The 20,317-nt window shown below is 33.3% G+C and overlaps 1 protein-coding gene across 4 annotated transcripts in view; it reads right to left on the reverse strand.

The window, feature by feature from the left end:
• The window catches only part of COL4A5 (collagen type IV alpha 5 chain), a 196,294-nt gene that overhangs the window by 106,410 nt on the left and 69,567 nt on the right, over positions 1-20,317 (reverse strand). For all 4 annotated transcript variants that reach the window (XM_032476034.1, XM_032476035.1, XM_032476033.1 and 1 more), the window contains exon 2: positions 9,929-9,988. In XM_032476034.1, coding sequence (XP_032331925.1) covers positions 9,929-9,988 — 60 coding nt within the window. The remainder of the gene's footprint in view (positions 1-9,928; positions 9,989-20,317) is intronic.

Genomic DNA, 20,317 nt, shown 5'->3' on the forward strand with positions numbered 1-20,317 from the left:
TTTTAGGTTTGTAGCGGAGAGTTGCAGGATTATTCAGACTGGAAATTCATTAGCTGATTAGAGATACGTTAGCTAGAAAAATATCATACATATAACTCTATAATATCAAATATTTTATATATTTTTCTGATTGTAAAATTAATATAAAAAAAGAAATACATGTTTATGGTAGAAAAAAGAAAAAGAAAAAACCAACAGTAATTCCTCTACGCAGAATTACTATTTGAATTGTGATTCAAGTTCCAGTTCTGATCACTGCATTTATAAACACCAGCACAGGATACCTACTAGTGAGGGCCCACCACATCTTATCAGCATCTCTCAGGAAAGGTTGCCTGATGTGCATATCTGTACAGTTAGATAGGTAGGAGTTACAGAGCCACCGTGTGTACTAATAAACCATTAGATAGACACATTAGGGCTAGTTAACTTGCATACAGTCAATCATTTCAAGAGTGTGAACCCTGACATCTCTAGGGGGTCCAATCACAGAAAACAAATTCACCACTATTAAGTTTAATAACCCCAAAGGCTCATAACTCCATGGCATATGCTTTCATCTGCAGGGCTGCAAGCAGTTCCTCTACTTTCCCAAGGCTTAGAGGCTGAGTCTCTGGACCTTGTTCTGGGAATCCTCTCACCAAATCCTAGTGGAGCACCTATAGTGAGCATCCATTTCGACAAGGCAACTGATTACTGGGCCATTAGAGGCACATACCCCTGGAGGTTAAGGTAGAGACAACTTTTATTCATAACCCCAGCATGAGTTGGGGAGGGTGTTAAGTACTAAATTTAGTCTAGGTAGCTTAGGTAATTTTGTATTGAATAATTCCTTGTTATGTTGAATCATTCTGTAATAACTGTAAGTACTTTGGAAAGGCTACTTCTGGTCAGTTTCCACTTACTACTTCAAAGCCAATGAAACAAATATTAGCCAATTAATGGTAGGTCTAAACATTCCTGTGGCTTTGACAATAATTATTATTGACACATCACTGCATTTTCTATTTTCTATAAATATATCTCTGTTGTTTTAACCACTCATAGAATTATGATAGTTTTGTATCCATCAACCTCAACCCAATTATTATGAAGGAAATAGAACAAGAGAAGAGAAATAAAAGATTCAAAAATTTTAGAGTTGGATTGCCTCAAATCATTACATAGACCATTCCTGGCAGAGCTGGTAATAGAAATCTGATCACAAGTGCCAGTCAGAAAGGAAGCTACAAGGAAAAAAAAACAATCTAGTTCGAGTAGATTTCCATAAGTGGAAAACGCAGCTGCATTTTGGGATCTCCACTGGTATTTAGAGCGTATCTCTGCCAAAACTTGAGGATACTGCTTGAAGAGGGCTTCATTTTCTCAGAAGCAAAACTGTTATCTGGGCTATAGATTAGAGAGGAATAAACTAGAAACTGAAAGCTGAGAATGCTAGAAAGCTTAATTGTGCTGAAATTAATAAAAACCATATACCTATAAATTATATATCCTGAAATCTCATCACACTGTAATTAAATAATGTTCTAGTCCTATCTAGCTGACTGATCGATATTATAGCAGGGAAGATAGAAGGGCAGCTACTGGACAGTAGCAAAAAGAATTGCAAGAGCAATCCCTAGCCTTTGAAAGGTAGGAAGTTTCCTGCAGTAGAAATTATAGAAGGCTTCCATAAGGAGAGGGTGATGGAGGGTCCTCTACCTAATTCCTAACATTTTTGGTAGGGAAGGCTGACATTTGTTGTGTGCCTACCTTTTGCTACTGGTTGTCAGGCAATTATTTAGTCCTTACAACTACCTAGATTTTACTGTAATTTGCTAACATTCACAAACATAGAAAATGGTGTAGAGCATCTATTTCTGAAGGTCAAACTTAAAAAAAAAACTGGTTTATACTGCCTGCCCATATTTGGATAAAATATTATTCTTATTTTCCTTTGTGGAATAATCTTCTCTCTCTGCCTGTCCCTTAAATATTGGTATTACTCTGGATTCCCCTTTTTGACGCTTTCTGTTTCCCAGAGAAATCTCAAGTATCAACACGTTTTTCCTAAAAGCTGGGCTCACACGGCCAACTGTCTTAAACACCTCCACTTGAATAACACACAGGCACCTAACACTCAACAATAACAATAGCAAACATGTACTGAGTGTTTTCTGTGTGCCAGAGTTTATTGTAAACTCCTTCCATGTTTTATCTTATTTAATTCTCCAAATGACAATATGAGGTAAATACTATTATTTCCATTTTATAGATGAAGAATTAGGGCAAAGAGAAGTTATATAATTTTCCCAAAACCAAACTTAATATAAACAACGTTGAATTCATTATCTTTCTACCATCTTTCATATTTCATAAACTAATACAACCCAGCCAGAAATGTATAATAATTTTGAGTTCACTCTCTCCATTACCTGTTCATCTAATCAACTAAGCTATCTTCATCATTTTATTCTTAGTGCCCAGCAGAAAAAAATACTCAGTAAATAGTCATTCAATGAATGAACTTCCTTGATGGATTATATAAAATTTATGGCACATGCTTTTCCCAAAAATTCAGAAAAAATAAGAGTTAGGGTTGGGAGAAATTATACAAAGGACGACTTTTTTGTGATAAAGTTAGCTTATATACTACAAACTAGTATTAAAAAGGAGCATAGCAGACTGATTTACCTAGAAGTACAGCCTAGTTTATGAGTAAGAGGTACACATAAAAATGTTACAATTTTACATGAAGGGTACTTTATAGCCACAATAAAAAAACGTTAGATGATCATGGGAATGAAAAAGTATTTTAGGAATAGTTTCTCAAGGAAGATGCAACATTTACAGGAAAAATACTGACTTTCTGAGGATAGGAAAAATAAAAATTAGGGCAAACTTATAACTTTAAAATTATTTTGAATTATAATATTGTAAAAATGATATAAACATATGAGCAAGGTAATACCCTTAATGGACAAGTGGAAACAATGATTTATTAGGTAATGCAATTATAATGATTTTATAATTATATAAATTATGGGCAATTTTGTCTTCTTTTTGTGTAATTTCTATTTTGTTTTTTTAATTACATAGCACAAAGAAATACTTGAAGTAATATAATTAGAACAAGAATATAGATCTTTGGCAACTGTCAAGATGGAGATATCTAGCAGGGAGAGTATAGCTTAGCAGTAGAGTGCATGCGGAGCATGCATGAGGGTCCTGGGTTCAATCCCTAGGACCTCTTTTGAAAAATATAAATAAATAAATAAACCTAATTACCTCCCCCTGCAAAAGAAAAGATGGGGGGAGATCATCTAGGTCAGATCTCAAACTTTAGCTTGCATCAGAACCACTTAGCTTGTTAAAACAAGATTACCTGATCTTACCCCCAGAGTTAGATTCACTAAGTCTGCTATGAAGCTTAACTATATTTCTAACAAGCTTGCAGTCACAGTAAATCCTAATGTAACTGGTAGAGGGGCACACTTTGTTTAGGTAATATTTGACTGTGACATGAATCTCAGGTTGTCAACTGATTAATTTCTTGTTCTCATCAAGAGTCTGATGAATTTTGTTTAGCAGTATGCAACTTGGACACATTCCTTTGGCAGAATGTACATGCTTCATTGTATCTGTGATAAACTTACTTTTAAAAAGCAGTTTTATTGAGGTGAAATTAATATACAATAAACTGCACTTAAAGTATAGAATTTGAAATTTTTTTGTCACATATGTGACAATCAAAATAATGAACATATACATCACTCACAAAAATGACATTTTTTCAACAAATGGTGCTAAAAGAACTGGACATTCTATGCCAAAAAAAAAAATGATTCTAGACACAGATCTTACACCTTCACAAAAATTAACTCAAAATGGATCAGAGACCTAAATGTAAAACACAAAACCACAAAACTCCTAGAAAACAACATGGGAAGAAATCTAGATGACCCTGGGTCTAGTGATGACTTTTTAGATACCACAACAAAGCCACAATCCATGAAAGAAATAATTGATAAGCTGGACTTCATGAAAATTAAAAATTTCTGCTCTGCAAAAGACAATGTAAAGAGAATGAGAAGACAGGCAACAGAGTGGGAGAAAATACTTGCAAAAGACACATCTGATAAAGTACTATTATCCAAAGTATACAAAGAACTCTTAAAACTCAACTATAAGAAACAAACAACCTGATTTTAAAATGGGCCAAAGACTAACAGACACCTTACTGAAAAAGATATACAGATGGCAAATAAGCGTATGAAAAGATGCTCCACGTCATTGTCATCAGGGAAATGCAAACTAAAAGAACAATGAAATATCACTACATACCCATTAGACTGGCCCAAATCCAGGACATTAACAACACCAAATGCTGGAAAGGATGTGGAGCAACAGAATTCTCATTCATTGCTGGTGGGAAGGCAAAATAGTACAGCCACTTTGGAAGATAGTTTGGCAGGTTCTTTCAAAACTAAACATACTCTTAACATACGATCTAGCTGTCACATTCCTTGGTATTTTCTCAGAGGAGTTGAAAATTTATGTCCACACAAAAACATGCACACAGATGTTTACAGCAGCTTTATTCATAATTGCCAAACTTGGAAGCACCCAAGATGTCTTTCATTAGGTGAATGGATAAAGTGTGATGCATCCAGACAACAGAATATTACTCAGCCTAAAAAGAAACAAGCTATCAAGCCATGAAAAGACATGGAGGAGTTTTAAATGCATATTACTGAAAAGGCTGCATGCCTTGTGATTCTAATTATATGATGTTCTGGAAAAGACAAAATTACGGGAACAGTAAAAAGATCAGGGGCTGCCAGCGGGTACAGGGGGGGAGATGAATAGGTGGAGCACAGAGTATTTTTAGGGCAGTGAAAATACTCTGTATGATAAAATATGATGGGTGCATGTTATTATACATTTGTCCAAACCCACAGAAGGTATAACATGAAGAATGAACTCAAAGGTAAACTATAAAGAGTGGTAATGATGTGTTCATGTAGGTATATCCATTGTAACAAATGTACCACTCTGGTGGGGGATGTTGATAGTAGGGGAGGCTATATGCATGTGTTGGGGCAGAGCATTTAATCTGTATCTCTCAATTTTTCTGTGAACCTAAAACTACTCTAAAAAAATAAAATCTTTAACTAAAAAATAGCAATATTAGGGTAAACATTATAAATGTTTAAAAAATTTTTCTTTGTCCCTCTTTATAACATTTTCCTCATGCCTCTGCCCATTCCCCCATGTAATTACTTATTTGCTTTCTATCACCCTAGATTAATTTGCATTTTCTAGAATTTTATATAAACGGAATTACACAGCATGTACTCTTTCGTCTAACTTTTCACTCAGCATAATTATTTTGAGATTTAGACATGTGGTGTGTCAACAGTTCATTCCTTTTTATTGCTGAATATTATTTCATTGTATAAATATACATTTGACCTTTGAACATCATGGGGCTTAGGAGTGTTAACCCCTATGCAGGTAAAAAAATATGAGTATAACTTTACACTTGGCAACCACAGATAGCACAGTACTCTAATATGTATTTATTGGAAGATATATGCATATAAGTAGACTCACACAGTTTATATCTGTTGTGTTGAAGGGTCAACTGTGCTACAATTTGTTGATTCATCCACCTGTTAAAAGGCAATTGAGTTGTTTCCTTTTCTGGCTATTACAAATAAAGCTACCATGAACTCAGGTACAAGTTTTATATAGATACATGCTTTCATTTCTCATGGGTAAATACTTAGTAATGGACAGGGTCATAGGACAGGTTTATCTTTTTAAGAAAATGCTAAAATGTTTTCAAAGTGTTTGCATCATTCTAGGGTCACACCAGCAATGTATGATAGTTCCAGTTGCTCCACATCCTTGCCTACATTTGGTATGGCTATGTTTTAGTATTTATATATTCTAATAGGTTTACAGTGGTATCTCACTATGTTTTTTGTGCATTTCCCTAAATAATGTTGACTAACTTTTCATGTGTCTATTTTCCTTCTACATATCTTCTTTTGGGAATTGTCTTAAAATCTTTTGCCAATTTTTTTCTAACTTTATTTTATTTGGGGATGTTTGTTTTATTATTTAGTTTTGAAGCTTCTTTATATATTCTGGTTTCAAGATTCTTATCAGATGTGATTTATACATATTTTTCCCTAGACTGTGGGTTATCATTTCATTCTCTTAACAATTTCTTCAAAAAAGAGTAAGTTCTTAATTTTGATGAAACATAATTTTTATCAGCCTTTTCTTTTATGGATCATGTTTTTGGTATCATATTTAAGAAATATCTACCTAAGCCAAAGTCACAAGGATTTTATCCTATGTCCTCTTCTAAAAGATTTATAGATTTAGGTTTTATATTTAGGTCTATGATTCATTTTGAGTTAATTTTGTATACAGTGCAAGTAATGAGCCAAAGTCCATTTTTGTGCATATGCAGATCCAATTCTTTCAGTACTATTTGTTGAAAAGACTACCTTTTCTCCATTGCATTGCCTTTATACTTCTGTCAAAAAAAATCAGTTCATCATACACTATGGGTCTAGTTATGGACTCTATTCTGTTCCATTCACCTATATGTCTGTTCTTTAGCTATTAGCACACTATCATGTTTACTGTAGTTCTATACGAAGTCTTCGAATTATGTAATATAAATACTCCAACTTTGGGGGTTTTTTTAAAGTTGTATTAGCATTTCCATCTAAATTTTAGAATCAGCTTTTTAATTTCTTTAAGAAAAGCAAGAGTGTTCATTGAACCTATAGATGAAATGAGAGAACTGGCATCTTAGCAATACTGAGTCTTCTAATCCTTGAACATGATACGTCTTCATTAATTCAAGTTTTCTTCTCTCCGTAATATTTTTGTAGTTTTCAGTGCACTGGACTTGCACAGTTTTGTCTAATTTAATCCTATGTATTTCAAATTTTTGATGCTCTTGCAAAAGGCATTTTTCATAATTTCAATTTCCTAATTTTCAGTATTAGCATATAGAAATATAGCTGTTTTTTGTTTATTGATCTTATCTTATTGGTTTTGTTTATCTGTGATCTTTCTAAACTCAGAAGTTTTTGGACCATTTTACTATTGTTCATCTGCAAGAAAAGAGAGAGTTTTGCTTCCTGCTTTCCAGTCTGGATGATTTTCCTTTTCGTTTTCTTGTCTTACTGCACTGGCAGTTGAATAGAAATGGTAAGAGCAGACATGTTCCTGATCTTAGAAGAAAGGAATGTAAATCTTCTGCCACTGAATATAATATTAGCTAGAGGGGTTTGGTAGGTGCCTCTTAAGATCAAGGAAATCCATTCTATTCCTAGTTTGTTGAGAGTTTTTATCAGAAATGGATGATGAATTTCAGTAAATACTTTCTCTGCATCCATTGAGATAATTATATGGTGGGCTTATTTATGTTTAAACCTTTTTAGCCTTTTAATATGGTAAATTACAATTTTTGATTTTCAAATGTTAAACCAACCATGTATTCCTGGCATAAACCCTTCTTGCTAAGAAAACATTATCCACTTTATATGCCATGGGATCTGACTTGCCAAAATTTTGTTCCTCAATTCTGCATCTATGTTAATGAACTATAGTTTTCTGATTTTGTAATTTTGTCTTTGTCTGATTTGGGTATTAGGGCATATCTGTTTCATAAAATTAGTTGGTCATCAGTCCTTACCCCTCTATTTTCTGAGTTTATGAAAGATTAATATGGTCTCTTACATTAATGTTTCATATAACTCACCAGTGAAAACTTCCAGGCTGGAATTTTTACATGTGCATGGGAAGGGTTTGGTAATTCAACTTCCTTAGCAGATAATAGGGCTACTCATAATTTTTGTTTCATTTAGTTAGTTTTAGGTAATGTGTGTTTCTCAAGTTATTTGTCCAACTTTCAGTCTTCTCCTTTCAGCTGTTGAAAGCCCATCTGGTAAACTGCTCTCTCTTACATCTTGCTTTTCAAATCTAGGTTTACATCTCTTTTTTTTTTTTTTTTTACAGTTTCCATTGCTCTGTTGTGATTCTCTATCTGTTCCATTATAAGCAGAGCTCCCTTTAAATCAACAAATATATTTATCCTATATGCTTTAAATCTCTGTCTAAAAATTCTAACTTCTGTGTTATTGCAAACTTAGTTTTCATTGATTGGTCTTCTTGACTATGGGTCACTTTTACTTGTTACTTCTCATGTCTAGGAAGTTTTAATTGCATACTGGACTCTAGTTAATATGCAGACATTCCAGATTTTTTTTTAAAATCCTTTAAAAAGTACTGAACTTTTGTTTTAGGAAATAGTTAACTCGGCTGAACTAACACTTAAAACTCTATTTTCCTTTCAGTGGACGGCAGTTAAATCTATGTTCAGTTATTGCAGACTTTCAGCTGTTCCTTTTTGCTGGGTTGTACGAATCCTCCCTTATACTTATAAAGTTCAGGATTCAATCAAGGATTTGGGTGGCATTTAAAAGCAGATTTTTAGGCTTTCCCTTCCATGGTTCCCTCCATTCCAGCATATCCCTCATCACTTTCCAGCTATTCTGGCATCCTCAATTCTGTTCTCTGACTTTTTAAGTCACTAAAACTGTGGTTTTTCTGTCTGGGTTTTAGCCATCCTTTGCCACGCAGACTGAAGATCCCAGGAAAAAAAGCCACATAAATGCAAACTTGCCCAATGTACTTCCTTTTTTTAAAAGGTAGAATCCTTTCTACTTTTTTTCCTGCTTTGGTCACTCTCCTGTGTTATTAAATAGCTGTTATATTTTGTCCAGTGTTTACTTCTTATCTCAAGAAGAGTTAATCTAACAAAAGTCATTCCACTAACATTAGAAATTAATCCCTCTTGGTCTTTTTACCACTACAGAGAGTGCCTTTACTATAAAACTGTTCTCCTCAAACTAATGTTATTCAAACAGGGGTTCTGTATAACACTACTCAATTACTATTAATAGGTGTTCTGTTAGAAGGAAAGTGAGTTAAATGGTTAACAAGAGCTTGGAAATATAGCACTGCAAAATAGGTTTCTTTAAATCCAGGATTTTAAACATCTTTAATATGCTAGTGTACCTTCTATACACCTAAATGGAATACGCTATTGAGATATTGTCCCAAACTTTTTCATATATAATTAGTAGCATTCACTGATTCATTCAAAAATATTTACTGAGCTCCAAAGAGTGGAGACTAGAGTATGATCACCTTTTTCCCAAGACAATTCTTTTTAGGCCACAATTCACTATCCCTTTTTAGTCTTCTAATTTCAATGTCAATCACTGACTCATAGTGGCTAGGTTTAAGCTATTTAATCTTCACTAATACTTTGTGATCATCATATCAATACAATAGGGATGCTGTTGTAGGAGAAGTGAAATGAAAATAGAGATGCACCAATCATTAACTTAACTTACATGGATTAGATAAAAATACGTAAAATTGCCTAGTATGGTATCTACCACAGATTAGTAGCCTGATAAATGTTTGGTTCCTCCTTAAGTGTTTTTGCCTTCTTTTGCCGATTAACTCAGTGATTTCAACAAGATTCATCAGAAATTGGCAGACTACAACTCTCGGGCCAAATGCAGTCAGAAGCATGTTTGGTATAGTCAAAGAATTAAGAATTTTTTTTTAACACCTTTAAAGGGCTATTTTTAAAAAAAGAGAGAAAAAATATGTGGCAGAGACTTTATGTGGCCCACAAAGCCTAAAATATTTACTATATAGCTTTCACAGAAAATGTTTGCTGATACCTGAGATACAGTCTAATCTTTAGAGCAATCTAAAATAAGCAGTATAAAAAATTCATTTTATTTACGTAGATACTGACGTAGAAGCCCTGTTTTTTTTTTTAAATAAACTGCTATTTTATTGATTTTCGAAGTATTCAAAGGCTCATCTCACATCTTACCTTTTCTCCTTTTATACCAGTACAGTCACATTTTGATCCTGGAGAACATCCATAGCAAGCCTATAAGGAAGATAAAGAGGGAAGAAAATCATTAAATATGAACCTGAAAACCAGACTCTGACATACATCTCAACTGAATTCAAGTCATCATTACAATCCAAACTTGTAAAAACAACTACCAGAAAAATATCTGAAAGGATATATACTAAATTGCAAACAATGGTTACCTCTGGGGAACGTTTCATCTTTTATCGTATACATTTCTGTTTGAAATTTTCACAATGAGCAAATGTAATTTTTATAACTTTAAAGTGAAAAATCTTTCACAAAGACATAAAAAATGAAAAAAAACCACACAACTTCCCTGAAATATGTTTTACAGCTGTTAGGAACTCCTTTTCTTCTCCTAACATCACCTACAAGAAATTACCTCTCAACCTATATTAACAAAGACCTTGGCAACTAGCCAAGGATGCCTGCCACTTGAAGTCCCTTGCTTCTCTGCATTCATGAGCAATCACAGAGCATGAAGTACATAATTCTATATTTTACCACCTTTCTTTTCTTTGCTTCCACTGTTTCACCACTAGATGCTCAGTATCTAACAGTTCCAGGCTTTACCCCAAATACTGTTCCCACAGCTTAGATGGTCTAAATAGCCACTTTTAACAAGTTCATTCACTTGTATTAGGAACTGAGGTCCTGAAGACTCAAAAATATCCTCCTCTAAAATAAGAACCTATAGGACAAGAAGACAATAGATGACTTCTGCCATCCAGAACTATCCTTTACTCTGGCATGAAGCTTAACTGCTTAGAAAAACAAATAGTAATTAGTTTAACATATGTAGATAACTCAGCATTTACGTACAATAAGGAATTATGCTTCTCACCAAAAAATAGAAACTTTTGAATATGAAAATGAATGTGTATATCCATGTATGACTGAAGCATTGTGCTGTACACCAGAAATTGACACAACACTGTAAACTGCCTATACCTCAACAAAAAAAAATAAACACCAGGTTAAAAAAAATAGAAACTTTTATGTGATGTAATTACCAATTAATGTTTACCAATGTTCAGCCTTGGGAGCCTATAACTTAAAATGTACCTTAGCCTCCTTCCCAACATTCCATGCTTTCCTTTACTCCAATTACTACCAGAGTACCTTCCCCAGTCTTTATCAAGCTACTAACCTCATTCTTTTAGTTAGAATTCCTAACCCACTCACCTACAATCTGAAGCAATCCTCAAGCTGAAACTCCTTTTCCCAACTATAAGAGCAAATAATAATGGCTTGATGTTGGAGGAAATCTCTCATTCACAATGCAAAAGGTTGTTCATGTAAAAGATGTGCATTTGACATTTCTAATTAAAAATCTGTTATGTAGCCATTATTTATTATACACAGATGATTAGGTTATACACTCTAGTTTTAGTATTACACATCAACTACATTACAGGTTAAATAGACTTATTCACACTTACTCATCAAACATGAACTGAGCATGATTAGAGGGCAGAAAACTTGTTAGGCACTAAAAATGAATAAGAAACAGTTCCTTCCAACATATATAACTAATGCAATACCTACTGCTCACTTGTTATGTGCCAGCCACTATATTATGTTAAGTGCACATAGAGATACTAAGACAACGCATCATTGCTCTCTAATGGGAAGGATAATCCCATACACAAAAATTACATTACAGTATGTTAGGAATAGAGGTTAATTTAAGATATATAATAGTGTTTGTGCAAACATGAATTCTACATTCCAAAATATAACTTACACATTTTAGAAGACGCTGCTTCATGAAAATGGCTATATTAGAGTATGTATATTATCAATACTCAATTACATGCATTAATGCAGGAGTAAAGGATGGTGATAATCCAAAATGGCTGTAAATCTAAGAATTAACATTTGGCTGTGATATACGTCTGCACTTTACATATAAATATATTTGCATAGTTTTTGTGTTGTTAGTAAAAGATGGTACAACCTTCCATTTTCATGTTTCATTAAAAGTTGTACCTTTTTATGTAGGTACTGTATGTTTTCTGTATGTTGGAATATGTATATATAAAATACTGTATGTGATCACTTATATGTGGAATCTAAAAAGTAAAACAAACTAGTGAATATATAAAAAAAGAAACAGACTCATAGACATAGAAAACAAATCAGTGGTTATCAGTGGAGAGATAGAAGGGGGAAAGGCAAGATATGGGTAGGGGATTAAAAGGTACAAACTACTATGTACAAAGTAAATAAGCTACAAGGATATATTGTACAGCACAGGGAATATACCCAATATTTTATAATAATTATAAATGGAGAATAATCTTTAAAAATTGTGATTTATTATGTTGTAGACCTGAAACATATAATATTATAGATCAACTATATCTCAATTAAAAAAATAAAAAAGAATTTTAAAAACAAATCAAGCTTTTAAAAAATACAAATTAAGTTCCTGAGAATAATGCAAAGTGATAGCCTAACAGGATTTCATCAATATGGAGAAAATACTGTGTGATTCATACTTATAATTGTATTTCTAACTTTTCAGTATCCAACAATATTCTCTAATTCCTAACAATTTATAAACAAACAATAAAAATTTTAAATAACCTTGTGTGTCATTTAAAAAGTGATTTTACACAAAGTTTTTTGAAAAATTAGTAATTTCATCTTTTTGCACTTCTTTATTACTTAACATGTAGTTGTAATTTAGAGAGGTCACTACTTAAAACATTTGGTAATTACAGAAAATTCTGCATTCAATTTGAAATTTTAAATTATATTCTATTTATTCCACTTAGGTTGTGATAATGACTTTGGTACTCAGTTCAAAAAAAAAAAAGCAATTGTAATACGCATACCAAGCACTAGATGCCACTTTCCATACAGTTATAACCATTATGCCCACAAGGAAATAGCCCCAAATATGGTATCTGTTTAATGGAGCAACTTGTTTTTTACCAACATCTACTAATACTGAATAGGTACTTAACCACCAAGCACAAAGTTTGGGCTATGAGTTATACAAAAAAATGGGTGCTGCCTTTAAGGAACTTGCAGTCTATCAAAAACAAAACAAAACAAAACAAAACAAAACAAAACAAAACAAAACAAACTAGGCCCAAACAAATGAAGATAACATTTAAATACAGTGGAATAATAATAAAGCAAACAATGGTAAGAAAAAGAGCTCTAAGATACAAGAAATACATCCTGAGTTTACCTCAGGAACTGATTCATTAGATGACTATGGATAAGTCCTTCCCATATCCCAGGGCTCAGGTTCTTCTTTGTTAAGATGAGGTAGACATTATGATATCTTTAGGTAGCTTCCAGCTTTTACAGCCTGTGATTCAGAAGGATTTACCAAGTAAAAATGAGTTGTATAATCAATAATTGCCATCAAACTTAAGAGAGTTCCCTTGAGCCTACGAGTGTTCATAATGGCTCTATAGAGAGGTAAATAACTCCACTTCAGTTTTTTAAAATGAGTAGAAAAATACCTAAAGGGAAAATGGCCATACTAAGCAATAAGATTAAAACACAATTTTTTTCTGGCCAAAGAGTCAGGTAAAAAAACATTAAATATACCAGTCTAATGGACTTCTGAAGTCCATTTGAAAAAAGTACAGAAGGAGATTAGTCAAAAAAAAAAAAAAAACAACTTTCAAAAACTGTGGAAAAACAGATTCTACAAAGTCATTGAAAACTGTTAGAGCAAGAACACTGATGCAACAACAGTAATGTTTAAACTTTTTAGTGTGGGAAAAATAATAAAGAAGTAAGTAAATAAGATTTGTTTCTCATGTAAATAAAATACATCATAAAGATACAATAATTAAAACAGTGTGGTATTGTTCAAAGGATAGGCAGCTCAATGAAGCAAAATACAAAGGCCAGAAACATATCTACACACACACACACACTTTACTGTATGACAAAAGTTAGCATATCAAATAGATGTGCAAATAATGTATTGTTCAACATATGGTGCTAGAACAAGTATAGAAAGCAATGTTTGCACCTCAGGCTCCTACAATTAAACAAAAAATACCAGATATGAAACTAAAAGTACAAATAAAAGCAAACTTCTCTATGTATTCGGACAACTTAAAGAAACTCACAAAAATTCATATACTAGGACCTCTTCCTAAAGATTTTGTTTCAGTAAGCTTGAGGCTGGCTACCAGACCTGAAATTTTAGCAAATATCTCTAGGAGATTCTGATTCAGGGGTTCTAAGATATACACTACAAAATAATGACATAGAGAAATTAGAAATATTCCAATAACATGGTGAGTTAGTTATTCAGACTGAAATGTCTGCTTAAAAAAAACTTGTATGCTTGAAAAAATATAAAAATAACTTAAAAGCATCAAACAGAAGCAGAAGATAATTTATCAAGCCAAAATCTACTGGGGGAGAGGGGAAAGAGTAAATTCATCAATGAAACTACTTTTGCCCTAAGGGCATTTACCAAACTTGGCGAATTTGAGATTCTTGTTTTACAGTGTAAAGGAGTAGTACCACATAAGAGTACCCTTTAATCCTACTCACAGGGAACTTTAAGAAAAAAATATCTTGGCTCTCAGCAGAGAAGTAGAGAGGGAAAATATCCTTTAGAAACTATAATGACAAGCTGACCCTCATACAGACTTGCAATCCAAATTAGCGATTAGCTGGGTGACCTCCTAATATCAAAGTGCAAATTTGTTTAGAGTGGAATCAAACTGTTTTGACCTCCCAGAGGCTGGGCAGAAATATATGTAAATCCTATGCAGAAGAGCATGCTTTCATATTAAACTTCAAAGAATTCCAAAAAATAATTTTTAAAAGGAAAATAAGCCACCCTATTCAAAACTCACTAAGCATACAGGAAACAAAATACCATGAGCAACAACCAGGAGAAATACCTGATAGCAGAAACTATTCAGCAAAGTTTTCAAATATTAGAATTACTAGACACAAAATATAAAGTGACATATTTTTACAACTATGAAAGATTTTTTTTAATTTGAAGAATAAAGGGACCAGAAAAATTTTTTAAAAGTAATATAGCTGAATTGAAATACAATATTAATTCTAGAAGTAAAAATGATGAAATTTAAAACTCATTGGATGGCTTCACAGCAAACTAGATACACCTGAAGAGACTTAGTAAAGTTAAAACACTTGGCAAAGTGAAAAGGAATTACTTATAATGTAGAACAGAGATAAAACATATAGGAAACGTGAAAGAATAATTAAGAGACATGGAAGAAAGAGTGAAGAAGTATAGCAAATGGATAATTTACATGGTTACAGAAGAACTAAGGTCTGAAATACAAAATAGGAATGAAGAGGGGAAAAAGCAGTAAATTTTTGGTTGAATTTAGTTAAAATTTACTATAAAACACAATTTTAAAAATAGGTACAGGGTTAAAAAATGAATACTAAAAGAAAAACAGTGATAATACAATGTAAATGGGAGAGGATGAGTGATGTGAAAGTATTCTAAGGTCCTTGCAATTGTGTAAAAAACAAGCATAGACATCGATTACTTTAGACTTTGATAGGCATAAGCATACAACCTAGGAATTCTAACTTCTACGATAAACCTTAAAAGAAGAAAAGTGAGGTATTCATTCCGAACTAGTAGAGGGGGACAATACTCAATAAATCCAAAAGAAGGCAAAAAAGAGAGACAGACAGAGATAGAAAATGCTAACTTAGTAAAAACAATGCAAATAAAAGAAATATATCAGTAATTACATTAAGCGCAGTTAAATGTAAAATAAGACAGCGTGAGGAAATAATCACACAAATTTGGAATATGGTACATTACGCAAAGACAAATAGCATGGACTCCTCAAAGTCAATGTCATGCCATAGGAGAGATGACTTTGTAAATGACAGTTTGAGGAACTCTGTGAACCATCTCCTTAACAAAACAACAATAGTGAAATTTAGAAAAAAAAATTTAGCCTCTGGATATTGCCTGATGAACCTACAGCAAATGAAGAAACTTTTATTCAACAAAATTTACTAAATCTCAGTATGAACAGCAAGAATCTATGGCATTTTATCCATGATATACTCCCTTCCCTTCTCCCTCCACTGATCAGCTTGACAAAAGCTCCATACAAGGTGGGAGCAGACATGAACCCAGAGCTCCTTCTCCCTCCAGCTCACAGTTAAGCACTATAGGACCTGCTTTACAAAAAATACTAAAGGAAATTGTTCATGCAAAAAACAAGCGAACTTAAACAGTAACTGAATACACACACACACACAAAAGGGTGGTGGTAAACATAACTTTGCAATTGTAAAAAGCAGTACAAGTGCATAGTTCTGTACCTTACTTCTCTTAAGTGACTTAAAAACTGATTATGTAAAACATATGGGTATACTGGCACTGTTGGGCTTGTAATATATAGAAGTGTAACATATTTGACAATAACATAACAAAGAAGGTTGTAGAAGCAAACTACTAAAACAAGAAATTTATAACACATAATAATTTGCGTTCATTGGAACAAAAGAACCAGAAATGTCATATAAGAAGTTCAATATAACAAATTATAAATATATACTTCCTCTCTTTGCCTTTCTCAGCTTCTTTAAAGTCATAAAGTTATATAACATTCTAATTCTAATTACAACAGTGTATTTTTTAGTTTGTGACATATATAAATAGATATAATATGTGTAACAATAAATAAAATGTAACAGAGCTCATAGGAGTAATATTTCTACATTTTACTGAAATTAAGTTGCTGTATCTTAAGTAGATTCTAATAGGTTATGTCCATGGTAAGCCCTAGAGCAACCACTAAGAAACCAACTAAAAAAAAGCAGTGAAGAGCTGGTGGGAATGCAGTTTGGTGCAGCCACTATGGAAAACAGTGTGGAGATTCCTCAAAAGACTAGGAACAGACTTACCATATGACCCAGGAATCCCACTCCTGGGCTTGTATCCAGAAGGAAATCTACTTCAGGATGACACCTGCACCCCAATGTTCATAGCAGCACTATTTACAATAGCCAAAACATGGAAACAGCCTAAATGTCCATCAACAGGTGACTGGATAAAGAAGAAGTGGTATATTTATACAATGGAATACTACTCAGCCATAAAAACCGACAACATAATGCCATTTGCAGCAACATGGATGCTCCTGGAGAATGTCATTCTAAGTGAAGTAAGCCAGAAAGAGAAAGAAAAATACCATATGAGATCGCTCATATGTGGAATCTAAAAAACAAAAACAAAAACAAACAAACAAAAACAAAGCGTAAATACAGGACAGAAATAGACTCACAGACAGAGAATACAGACTTGTGGTTACCAGGGGGGTGGACAGTGGGAAGGGATAGACTGGGATTTCAAAATTGTAGAATAGATAAACAAGATTATACTGTATAGCAAAGGGAAATATACACAAAATGTTATGATAACTCACAGAGAAAAAAATGTGACAATGAGTGTGTATATGTCCATGAATGACTGAAAAATGGTGAACACTGGAATTTGACACAACACTGTAAAATGATTATAAATCAATAAAAAATGTTAAAAAAAAAAGCAGTGAAGAAAATCATTAATTATAGTATTTAACTAGAAAATATTCACTCAATGAAAAGGTCATAAAGGAGGAATAGAAGAACAACAAAATGCATGAGAAATATAGAAAACAAAAAGTAAAATGGCAGACAAAAATCCAATTATATCAATAACAACACTGAATGTGAATGGATTAATAAGCCAATCAAAAATTCAGAGATTTTCAGACTATATAAAAAGCAAGATCCAATGATGTCTACAGGAGAAAGTATTAAATTAAAATACACAAAAAGGTTGAAAGTAAAAGAATGGAAATAATACAGTCATGCAAACAGCAACAGAAATGGACTGAAGTTTGTTTCTCCTCTGCACAAATTCATATATTGAAATCCTAATCCCATTGTTATGGCATTTAGAGGTGAGGCTTTGGGGAGGTAATTAGATTATAAGTGTGTGGCCCTCATGAGTAGGAATAGTGGCCTTATAAAGAAAAGCCCTCTTTATGCCACACAAGGATACGAGGGGAAGTCAGCAGTCTGAAACCTGGAAGTGAGCTCTCACCAGAACCCAACCATGCTGGCAGCCTGGTATCAAAATTCCACCCTCCAGAACTGTGAGAAATATATTTCTGTTGCTTATAATCCACTGAACTTGTGGTATTTTGTGATAGCAGCACAAACTAAGATAGCAACCGTAAGAAACCTGGAGTGGATATACTAATAACAGACAAAATATCTAATAAAACAAAAATATTACTAGCGCTAAAGAAGGACATTTTATAATGATAAAAGAGTCAATTCTTCTGAAAGATACAATATAAACATAGGTGCACCTAACGACAGAGCCCCAAAATACATGAAAGAAAAACTGACTGAAGTGAGAAATAGACAACTCAACAATAGATGGAGACTTCAATATCCTGCTTTCAATAAAGAGTAAAATAGCAAGGAAGAAGATCAATGAGGAAATAGAGGACTTGAACAACAGTATAAACCAACTCGACCTAACAGACATCTATTCAACACTGAACCCAACAAGGCATATTTTACATTCTTCTCAAGACAGCACAGACCATTCTCCAGGATAGATCATATGCTAGACCATAAAATAAACCTTAATAAACATGAAAGAATTGAAATAATACAAAGTATGTTTTCCTATGACAATGGAATGAAACTAGAAATCAATAACAGGAAGATATTTGGGATATTCACAAGAATGTAGAAAATAAACAATTTATTTCTAATTGACCTTTGGGTCAAGGGAGAAATCACAAGGTATATTAGAAATTCATTGAAACAAATGAAAATAAGCTGCAAAATACCAAAACACATGAAATGCATTTAAAGCAGTGCTTAGAGGAATTTTTTTAGTAGTAAATGCCTATATTTAAAAAAAAAAGCCTGGTTAATAAACTAACTTTCTACCTCTAGATATGAAAAGAGAACAAACTAACCTAAAGACACTCAACATCATTAGCAATCAGGGAAACGAAGAACAAAACTACAGTGAGATACCACTTCACACATAGCAGGATGGCTGTGATGAAAAAAAATTCCATCTCGTGAAAAAAAAAACATTTCATCTCGTAAGCAAGGACAGACAACAAGTGTTAGCAAGGATTCCAAAGTAACTGGTTCCAAAGAAACTGGAACCCTCATATACTGTTAGTGAGGATACAAAATGGCACAACTGCTTTAGAAAACAGTCTGGTAGTTTCTCAAACATATTATCCAGCAATTCCAAAAGTAGTTATAAACTTAAGCAAAACAGAAACAGACATCCACACAAACACATACATGATGTTCATAGTATCATTATCCAGAATTGCCTAAAAAGTATAAGACAATCCAAACGTCCACCAAATGATAGATTGACAAGCAAAATGTAGTATATGCATACAATGGGATATTACTGAGCAACAAAGAGCAATGAAGTACTAGTATGTGCCACGATATGAATGAGCCTTGAAAACATTATACTAAGAAAAGAAGTCAGACACAAATAACCACGTTGCATGATTCTATTCATACAAAATGTCCAAAATAGAGAAACCTAAAGAAACAACAACTAGATTGGTGGTTGCACAGCGCTGGGTAGTTGGGGGGCCATGGGGAGTGATAGCTAAGGGTTGTGGATTTCTTTCGAGGTTGATAAAAATGTTCAAAAGTTGATCTGGGTGATGGCTGCAAAACTCTGTAAATATTCTAAACCCCACCAAATTATGAACTTTAAGTAGATGAACTGTATTATATGTAAACTATCTCTCAACGAAGCTGTTAAAAAAATTGTCATGAAAAAAAAAAAAGGTGGGAAAACCATTCTCTCAGGAAATGTGAAGGGTCTGAGATTTTTTTCCCTACTTGGAAGCTAACAGGTTAGCCTGCCATTGTTCCATGGATGCTGGAAGAAAATACAAGGTTTCTGATCAGAGACAACAGACAACTTATTACTCATAGTAGTAGCCTGGGCTTCCCTGAGGTCCAGTTCCCACAGGATGACATGAAGAGGACAAGACAATGCCTTCACATACACATTATTGCCATAGAAAAGAGACTGAGTATTTAGGAAACCTGCATATTTTATAATGGGCAGTAAGCTTGCTTGACCGCTGCTCTGAGATTTTATCTTTATTATACTGGACAGGAAACAAACCTGGCTTTTCCTCTAAAGGGAGATACTGCCTCTATTTTCCAAGTTGTTCACTGTACAAATATCCTTGAAAAGATAGTCCAGAACAAAACACCAGTTTCTCTCCTCTCAACATGTAAAGAGATAGGAGAGATTCATGGAAAATTTTCCAACACATTCCAGAT

This window comes from Camelus ferus, chromosome X, assembly GCF_009834535.1.
Source record: "Camelus ferus isolate YT-003-E chromosome X, BCGSAC_Cfer_1.0, whole genome shotgun sequence".
In the NCBI taxonomy this organism is placed as follows: Eukaryota; Metazoa; Chordata; class Mammalia; order Artiodactyla; family Camelidae; genus Camelus; species Camelus ferus.